The sequence below is a fragment of the Clytia hemisphaerica genome, unplaced genomic scaffold (genome assembly GCF_902728285.1).
Source record: "Clytia hemisphaerica strain Z4C2 unplaced genomic scaffold, Clytia hemisphaerica genome assembly, whole genome shotgun sequence".
NCBI classification, from domain to species: Eukaryota; Metazoa; Cnidaria; class Hydrozoa; order Leptothecata; family Clytiidae; genus Clytia; species Clytia hemisphaerica.
Genome location: NW_027103528.1, coordinates 2028227 through 2037454, shown reverse-complemented (window position 1 = coordinate 2037454; position 9228 = coordinate 2028227). Strand labels below are relative to the sequence as shown.

General features: G+C 34.2%; 1 protein-coding gene across 1 annotated transcript; it reads left to right on the top strand.

Annotated features, from left to right (window-relative positions):
* Positions 1-8196: 8196 nt before the first annotated feature.
* Positions 8197-9228, top strand: LOC136799520 (large ribosomal subunit protein uL2m-like). The gene has a single exon (XM_067056234.1). It carries the CDS (start codon positions 8229-8231, stop codon positions 9072-9074), a length of 846 nt encoding a protein of 281 aa, XP_066912335.1. The 5' UTR covers positions 8197-8228; the 3' UTR covers positions 9075-9228.

The window sequence follows — 9228 nt, the reverse complement described above, 5'->3', positions numbered from 1 at the left end:
TCAGCTCAAAAAACACATCTTTATCTATAAGAATCACTATTAATAAGCATACATCAATGTTCTTAGCCAAATTTCTAATTTTTTTTATGAGATAGATGTTTATTTTGCTCTCGAAGTCTTGAATATGAAAGAATATTTCAAGAGCATGAAATTTTGGTTTTTTTATAAGAAACAAACGACTAATTTCAATAGATCGTCACTATTTGTGTTCTGAATGATTGTTTAACGGTCATGCCCACGTAGATATCAATTATATATGTGTTAAATGCATAACCAGGTACATGTTTTTTTTTTATAAGCATAACGCTTATAAGCATATGAAGGCTCAGATTTGCAGAACTCCTAAGCATAACATGAGCATATATGTCAGCCTAAAATATTTTTCGAGTGGTCATTTTTATCTGTTTAAAAAGGTTTGGTAGAGGTCAAGTAAAAAATAAGATATTCCACGGCTAGCTAACATTCCACTGCTCGCAAAATCTGAACAAATTTTTACAAAATTTCTGAAATTTCATTAAAGACTTGGCTCGGGGTGAATCATAAGCATGATTCTTAAGCATATAATAAGCATAAACTATGCCTGGATGCTTTGAGAACTTAAGCATACACGAGCCTGATCAAGGGGCATACACTTGCTTATAAAAAAAGAACATGTAGGTCCATAAAAGTATCACTTGTTTCTTTTTTGAAGCTCTTAAAGATGAACTAGTTTTGATTGCCACCAGAATAGTTTCAATTTGACCCTGGAATGGCTAGCCTAGTTCCAGCAGACAATTCAATCCAGTCCAGAGGTTAATCGATAAAATTGATTATCAAATAAAATCGATTATCGATTAAAATCGATAGTGAAATGTGTTTCGTTGGGCTAACAGCTTAATGACAAATAGAATAACCAGAAGCATTTTTGTTTTTTATTAAAAACTATATATTCGACCTCACTCACAAGAGGTCATCATCAGAGTAAAATTCTAATACAGAATGAGGATTCTAAAATCAAAATTTACAGAAACAAGCTAATTAAAATGTTATAAAAATTCTTTTAAAAACAATGTGTAAAAATCTAAAATGATACCCATGGGACGCTTACTGAGAAAACAATGAAACTAAATCGATAGCACAATAAAAAAGAGTAATTAACAAAGGAACTATATGTCTATGTCGTAAAAAGTTGTAAAGTTTTGAATAAATTTTGAACGTTCAATGATTTTGTTCAGTGATTAACAAAGCTTCTGTTAATTCTCTAGTGTTATTACGTTTGAAACCTTTCGCAATTACTTTAACGTTGTCCATAGTGATCGGTTCGTGTCCTCTGAGTGCTGAATGTCTGAAAACGGTCGAATTTATGTCACTGCCACTATGATCTAAGACCCTTTCATAAATTCGTCTTTCAGTTTCCCCAATGTAGGTTTCTCCACAATCCTCTTGGGGGCATAGTACTTTATACACTACATTGTTTTCGTGTAAAGCCGACATTTTATCTTTAATATTAGACATTGATGATAACCTTGTACTTTTGTATGCAATTTGTGTTTTGACTTGTTGCGTACCGACAACGTTTTTTTAACAGAAGCTTTGTTAATCACTGAACAAAAACCTTCATTGAACGATTTATTCTATTTGTCATAAAATTGATAGCTATTTTAATCGATAAATAGTCGGCGCCTACAATACAATCAAATATAAGATATCGATTATATCAATCATCGAATCATTGATATTATCGATTAAAAATCGATAAGGTCGAGGTATCGATTATATCGATATTAATCAATGTTATCAATTATTAACACTGAATTCGATATTATCCAATAAAAATCTATGATGATAATTTGATTTAGTGCTAAGAAATTGTGAGTATCGATTAGCTATTGATTATCGTGAGTGGTCCTAAATCCGACAGCCCTGCCTAAATCCGATAGGGTCTTTCAAAGATATAAACTAAAATAATATATATCCACTGTCAATATATATCCACTTGCAGCGTCAGCATCCTATTATGCATGAAAAATATTTTGATGTTAATTGGTGGACAAAACCTCATACTTTGAGATAACGTCATTATTTACATAATTCAAGTGTCATTTATTGTCAATATTTGGGGTTTATGATTTGTCGTTTAAGTCTTCTAAATAAAATATTTTGATATTATATTTCCATTACATATAATATTTTCAGGAACTTATGTAATGAGTTGTATGTTACGAGTGTGTTACAGTTTTCTGGTCTGTAATTTGTATGACCTGTGACCCGTGACCTGTGACCTGTGTTTTACACTAACCGTCAGAGTCCTTCCCTCTCACAAAAATGTTTTCAATGATTTCGAAAGATTAAGAGAAAGATAAGATTCTCCAGACCGACCAGATTGAACTTACTAACTAAATTAAATTGTTTCAACACATTCAAAAACATTTGCGCACTTGTGTGAACACTCAAAAACATTCGATTTTCAAAGCGCTGTTTACATTTGAAAATTCGAATGTATTTTCGGCATAAAGCTCTATTAGACTTACACACTGAAAAACAACAGATTCGCAAATTTCCCCTCATTGATTTGGTGGAGTAAGTGAAGTCTTAATTATCACCTAAAAAGTACCATTTTTGCCCATATCTTTTTAATAAATAGTCCCAGCTTTAGGCCTCCTTCAGTAAACCTGCCTAGACCTTTTGTCCTTCAGAAAAACCAAAAACATTGGCCTTAATCGTTTGCTTTCAGTTCATGTAGCCAGTAGTTTGACCCCCCTGTATACATCTTATTTCTATTTTAATTTGCGCAGGTTTTTCAATAGAGATGTCACGTGACTCTAATCCCGCGTCTTCACGTGAATCAAATCCTGCGTCTTCACGTGACTCAAATCCCATGTCTTATTGGACTAAGGAAAGCGAAAGCAAAAGCGAAAGTGAAATCGCGCGGTCTGATTGGATGAAAAAAATTCCATGTGTGCTGGTATGAAAAATAATTCTCATTTTAAAACAAGATGGCAGCGAGAAAAGCACGTCTTTTTGCTTTGGATGAAAGGTTGTAAATTTTGGTTGATTTTAAGGTTTTTCAGGGGCCACGGCTCCACTTTGAAAGTGGTAGGGCCATGGTTTAGTGTCTAAGGAGATGCCACCATGTTTGGCGCCGACCTGAGAAATTTTTTAACATTAACCCTTCTAGACTGCCTAAAACCGGTCTTTTTCAAGGTTTTTACGCAGAATTTAGCTGAATCAGTAAATTTTCTTTTTGCTTTGAAAAAATGTGGTCTGGCCAAGGCCCGGGTGTACCCCCCCTCCCCCAATAGGAACCATCAACCTCTCTGATTTCTCAAAATGGCAGCCCAAAGTTGGAAATTTGGAGTTTTTTGTCGTAAAAGTTGCATTTTTGCTGTCATTTAAAAAAAGACACAAAGTTGGAAGGAACTCAATTTTACATTTTTGGAGTACTGGGAGTACTTTCAGGACCTGAATTGAGAGAAAAGGGGTTTTTAGATGTTTTTGAGAATTTTCAGCTCAATTATTTTAAACGAACTGTATAGTAAGAGTCACTGAGCCTTAGATTTACTATTTGTCCTGTTCAGAGGCAATTTCCCAAAATATTTCTATTCATTTGTATTTACAAAGGAGAATACTTTTTTGTATTGAGAGAAAATTCAATTCCTGTATTTTTGAAGGAAAATGGGTTTTTATTATGACAATACAACCTTTCTTTTTATAAGAAGCTTAACTTAGCTCAAAGCCTGGATATTCCTTATTTTTTCAGAGAATTTCAGCCTAGAAATTCCTTGTATAGTAAGAGTCACTGAGCCTTAGTGATTTACTATTTGTTCTGTTCAGAGCTGTTCAGAGGCAATTTTCCAAAATGTTTCTATTCATCTGTATTTTCAAAAGAAAATATTTTTTTGTATTTAGAGAAAATTCTTTATATTTCTGAAGGAAAATGGGTTTTTATACACCTTTTTATAAGAAGCTTAGATATCAAAAGCCTGGATATTCCTTATTCTTTCAGAGAATCTCGGCCTCAAAATTCCTTATGTCGGTTTTTGACCAAAAATTAGGATATTTTGGTTCATTGGAGAACCTGAAAGAGGTCTAATGAATTTGGTGGGAAATTAGGGTTGTGGCAAATTTTTCATTGTTAATGCCATGAGTTTAGGTGAAAAAAGTTGTTGAAGGAGCATTTCTTGGGCCAAAAAGGCATTTTTATCAATTAGGCATCCAACAATTAGGCAGCAAAACATAATTTTGATGGCAAAATCATTTTCATTCATCCACACCCAGAAAGTTTTCAAGATTATCAGGGTTTTGGAATTTAGAAAGACGTTTAGCTTGATTCAATCAGGGATATGTTATAGCGGAGCTGGATAACGCACATTTAAAAAAACCTTGTTCTATCTCTGTCCCTGACATTTAAATTTGATATGAAATTTAACTTTTATAATTACAAACTCGTGAAATTTGGATTTCCTCTTAGCCAATGATTCTGCTGCTGCATTTATCGTTCACGATTAAAAACTTTTAATTATCAAGAGGGTCTGTAAAACATTGGTGAATGACAATTTAAAAAAATGAAAAACATTGTTTTCATTAGTAAAGTTATATAAGAAGTTTCTTCTCTAAGATTATAAATAGTACTTTTTCATTTGAAATACCTCGCTACACCACGGGGTGCCTCACTTTCTAACTGATATTTTCAGTTAGCAAGTCGGTTTGTCTGATTATGGAAAGAAATTCAAGTCAATTGAAACAATATTTGTCAAAATATTTACATCCGAAATTTTTAAAGAGAAATCATGAAAGCTTCTTAAATTCATAACACACGCTGATAAAAATAGATTTCATTTACAAGGAAGCTTTTGGATTTCTTCTACAAATATTATTTTGATGAAAAGCGGGAACATCATAGCAAAATATGTGCAAATTTACTGCATGAATACTTTGTCTGCTTCATTTTTCTTATAAAAACAGAACACTCAAGGGGACATAGATGGATTTCTATTATGAACAGTTTATAATAGAAAAGACAAAGAAGCAATCCGCTAAGGATTCGTCCTTCATCCAGCTCTGCTATAACATATCCCTGATTCAACCTACGAAGAGAAGGTCAGGAGGTTTTGTTCTTGGTCAAACTTTGCACTATACAAAGGATACTTTTGGGTGATTTGCACTAAATCTGTACAGTCCCGTCCGAAATCAATTTTTGCACAATCTCGTTAAAGTCAAGTGTTAATTATTTTTTCCTTTTTTCATCAGATACAGCTTGGTAATGATACACTTTCTGCAAAATTTCATGTTTTAACTGTCTACCATTTGTCTGCAATCATAAATTTTGTGTCAGTTTTTTCCTTATTTTGGCAATTTTTAGTAAAAAAGTGGCTCAGTTTTATGGTAGCACTTGTGATTTTCCATATAGACAACTTATTCATGTGTTTTTTCTACAAACTTGCTCTAGCAGTGATTTTCGGTTTACCTCCATTTTGTCACCAGAATTTGTCCCCTCCGAAATCATTACAATACCCCCACTGTAAGAATGTTTATTGAATATTTTTTAAGCTTGAGGGTAAGTTTAACCTATACGTGTTTGAAAATATGTCAAAAGGTATTTATCTATTTTAATCCCTTAGGTTACCAATCTATAGGTCCCAGTGCATTGCTGATTGGAAGTGTCAGCGAAAAATGTCCCGTCCGAAATCAAAATAGAATTGGCGATATTTTTAAAATTCTGCGGGGAAGAAAGATTACAATGGCTGAATATTGTAATCTAGGATAGAGCATATTTTAATCGAGGAAAGTGGGTAAAGATTCAAAGCCATTTAGATTTGATTTTAGGGGTGCTAGAAAAAAATGTCCCGTCCGGAATCACTTGTTGTTCCGTCCGAAATCATACTTTTTCAAATATCTCTCAATTTGTAGTGAAATGAGTGTTTAACATTCAGGAAGTTATCAGCAAGACCTAATGGTAAGAAAAAAGTTCAAATAGATCAATCAAAGTAAAGTTTTAACATCTAAAATCTTGAAAATAGAAATAGCTTTCGGACGGGACAATTTTCCAGTAAAAACAGGTATTACATGAAAATCACTGCCGGTTAGAAAAGGGAAAGATTCTCAAGTCTTTTCTGTTTGAAATAGTAGGTATACTTATTTGTTTACTTACTGATCATTTCGAAAGGAAAAGGAAATAGCAAGACTTGAATAAAACAGGTTTTTGCAAAAAATTATTTCGGACGGGACAGGAAAAAACAAGCACAACTAGCCCTGAAAAAAGATGAAAATGGTGATACATATTTTTAAGATCTAATCTAATTTGAAGAAGACCTTTATAAGAACATCTATCAGAGAGCTCCATATAGCTTGCTTGCTTCCTATACATTTTTCTAATGTATTCTGGCCTTTCTGCAAATTCTGTCTGTGTAAAATCATTTTTTGGTATCTATTATGCCAATCATAACAAGGCAACAAAAAAGGATTTGCTTTAAAGTTTAGTGATACTTATACATCGCCTGTTACAACCTTAGAATCTGTGATGCTCTCTCCAGTGCAAGTGAATTTCGATTTTTTTGTACCCATGAATTTGCCATTTTCATACAGTCTAACGGCTCATAAGCCCCTATATCTTTATAATTAGGCCTTAAAAGGTGGTGATAAGGTACATTTTCATGAAATATAAAATTCATTGATTTAGACCCCTTTCAGGTTCTCCAATGAACCAAAATATCCTAATTTTTGGTCAAAAACCGACATAGTTTAGAATAATTTTTGAGCTGAAAATTCTCAAAAATATCTAAAAATCCCTTTTTTCTGAGTTCAGGTTTTTTGTTTCCCAGCAGTAAACTTTTGGGATATGAAAAGCTTTCCAGTTTTGATTTTCTCCATTTTGAGATTTTTGCCCTTAAAAATGGTTCAAACTTTGTCGCGCGGTTTAAAAACCTGATCTTGGGCCATGTTTTTTTTTTAAAAACCAGTATCTGTATGTTATGATTCTTACATCTTTCTGTTAAAAGTCGTCCATATTTTCAGATTATCAAGCTGAGAATATTGTGTCTGTTATCATCCAAGCACAATTTGAGGTAAAAATCCCTATTTAGCCAAATTTGTGATTTTTAGTTGGCGAAGACCGCTCAACTTTGAAATTTCAAACGACCATAAAATCTGAACCGCTTGGAGTTAGACTGTAAAATTTTCACAGGATTCTCAGTTTATAAATTAGAATAAATTATATCAAAATGAGCCAATTTAAAACAAATTTACTTCCTCAATTTGCTTATATTGTCTGATTCTTACAGACAGTGGCTCTTAAGTTAAATAACGCCATGAACGTCCATTCCTCTGGAACCTTCGAGGAACGAGTGAGGAACGTCTAAAAATAACGTCTGAAATGTCCATTCATCAGAAACGTTTGAGGAATAGCTGAGGAATGCTTAAACCATAGTCATTATAAGAACACTGAAGGCTTTTGTCTCTTTTTATTGTCAAAAGATGGAGCTTATGTACCGAAATCGATTTATTTTGCAAACTTTTTTAATAAGGGGATTAAAAAATAGACCAATCCCAAGAGGAGATTTTGGTAACGTGATCAAAAAGTATGCAAATCACAACTACTTGTGTTTTGTTTATAACAAAAGAAAATTGAACAAAAAGCTAAAACAATACATTGCCAGACCGGGGTTTTTTATAATGACTATGCTTAAACAAAGTTTTGAAATATCCGTTCCTGAGGAACGCTAAGGAATGTTGAGGAATAAAAGAGGATAAGTGAGGAATGGAGATGTCCATGACCACGAGAAATGCTGATAGGGTTAGATAATCGAGTTGAATAATCAAAGTGTCTGGTTGATGATTTCGTTTTTTGAATTTAAATAAAGACTTGAGAATTTCTGTTTTATTTTGAAGTTCAATGGGTTTTCTAATTGTTTTTTTTCCTGTCGTCCAAGGTAAATTTTTCTTGTCAGAAGGTGGCCCGTTCAATATGAGATGCCTTGGAGTTTTTACAAGATACTTCACTAATTGGTCATTTAAAGTGATAGAGATGACGCGTTCTTTAGAAAAAGTAATAAGATTCTTTTATTACATCTTAACGACCAACCAAATCAAATAAGAGCTTGTAAAAACGCCAGTCCCTTCAATATTTCATGCTTGTAACATTTTGTTTCACCCGTCACTAAGTTTCCTCTGTTTCTAAATTCATGATGGATAAGCACACTGTTCCTTTCCAACTATTGAATAACTAGTAATTCTTCCATTTTTATTTACAGATGTTACTAAGCAAAGCTTTCAAATCATTAACTTTGGGATGTAGAGTAGAAGCAATAAAAAGCGAAGTATCCATTGTAAGTCGCCTCCTGTCTACAACAGCATCGCATCAAGGCCGTACACAATGGTCTTACACGCGTCCACGAGATACGCACATGGAGTTGTACGTCCCTAAGAGGTTGCGTGATGGCAAGTTTTATCGTAATCGAGGAAAAAGTGGGCGAGGTGAAGATGGGCGAATCAAAATTCGCCATAAAGGAGGTGGTGCTCAAAGAAATTGGCGTATTGTTGATATGGTTCGTGTTCCTTTACATGAAGAGAACGAGCCAGTGAAAACCATCACTGACCGAGTGTTGGCGATCGGCTACGACCCATTTCGTACTGCCAACATTGCCATGGTGGCTGGTGATGGGTCTAATCAAACCAAGCTCATTCTTTGCCCTCATGAAATGAAAGTTGGTGACGTCATCACTGCATCGCGTGATAAACCTATTTCGTTGGCGCGGATGATCCCAGGAGATGCGTATCCTCTACAACACCTCCCCATTTCGACAATGGTGCATAACATCGAGCGTGAGCCTGGTCTTGGAGGACATTTTTGTAGGGCCGGTGGAATGTACGGGACTATAATACGCAAAATGGACGGTAATGTAGTCTTGAAGTGTCCTGGCAAAAACCGGCCTCAAATCACTGTCAATGCGAAATGCTTGGCAACCATTGGTCGTGCTTCCAATATTAACCAAAAGCATGAAGTGATTGGTAAGGCTGGTCGAAGTCGCTGGTTGAATCGGAAGCCGAAAGGTCAAACTGGAAAAGATCGATGGCACCACCGAAAGAAGGTGCGATGATTTCACCAACTATAGTGAAGGTGTGCATTCATTACAATTTTGTTCTTTCTTGTTAATCACAATTTTACTACAACTGTTATGTACTGAGCGGAGAATATTTTATGAAATTATACTATTTTTTCACAAATAATTTTTCACAGATAATTTTGATAAA

Excerpts from the sequence above, each read along its gene's own strand:
- LOC136799520 (XM_067056234.1), top strand. The coding sequence starts at position 8,229 with ATGTTACTAAGCAAAGCTTTCAAATCATTAACTTTGGGATGTAGAGTA.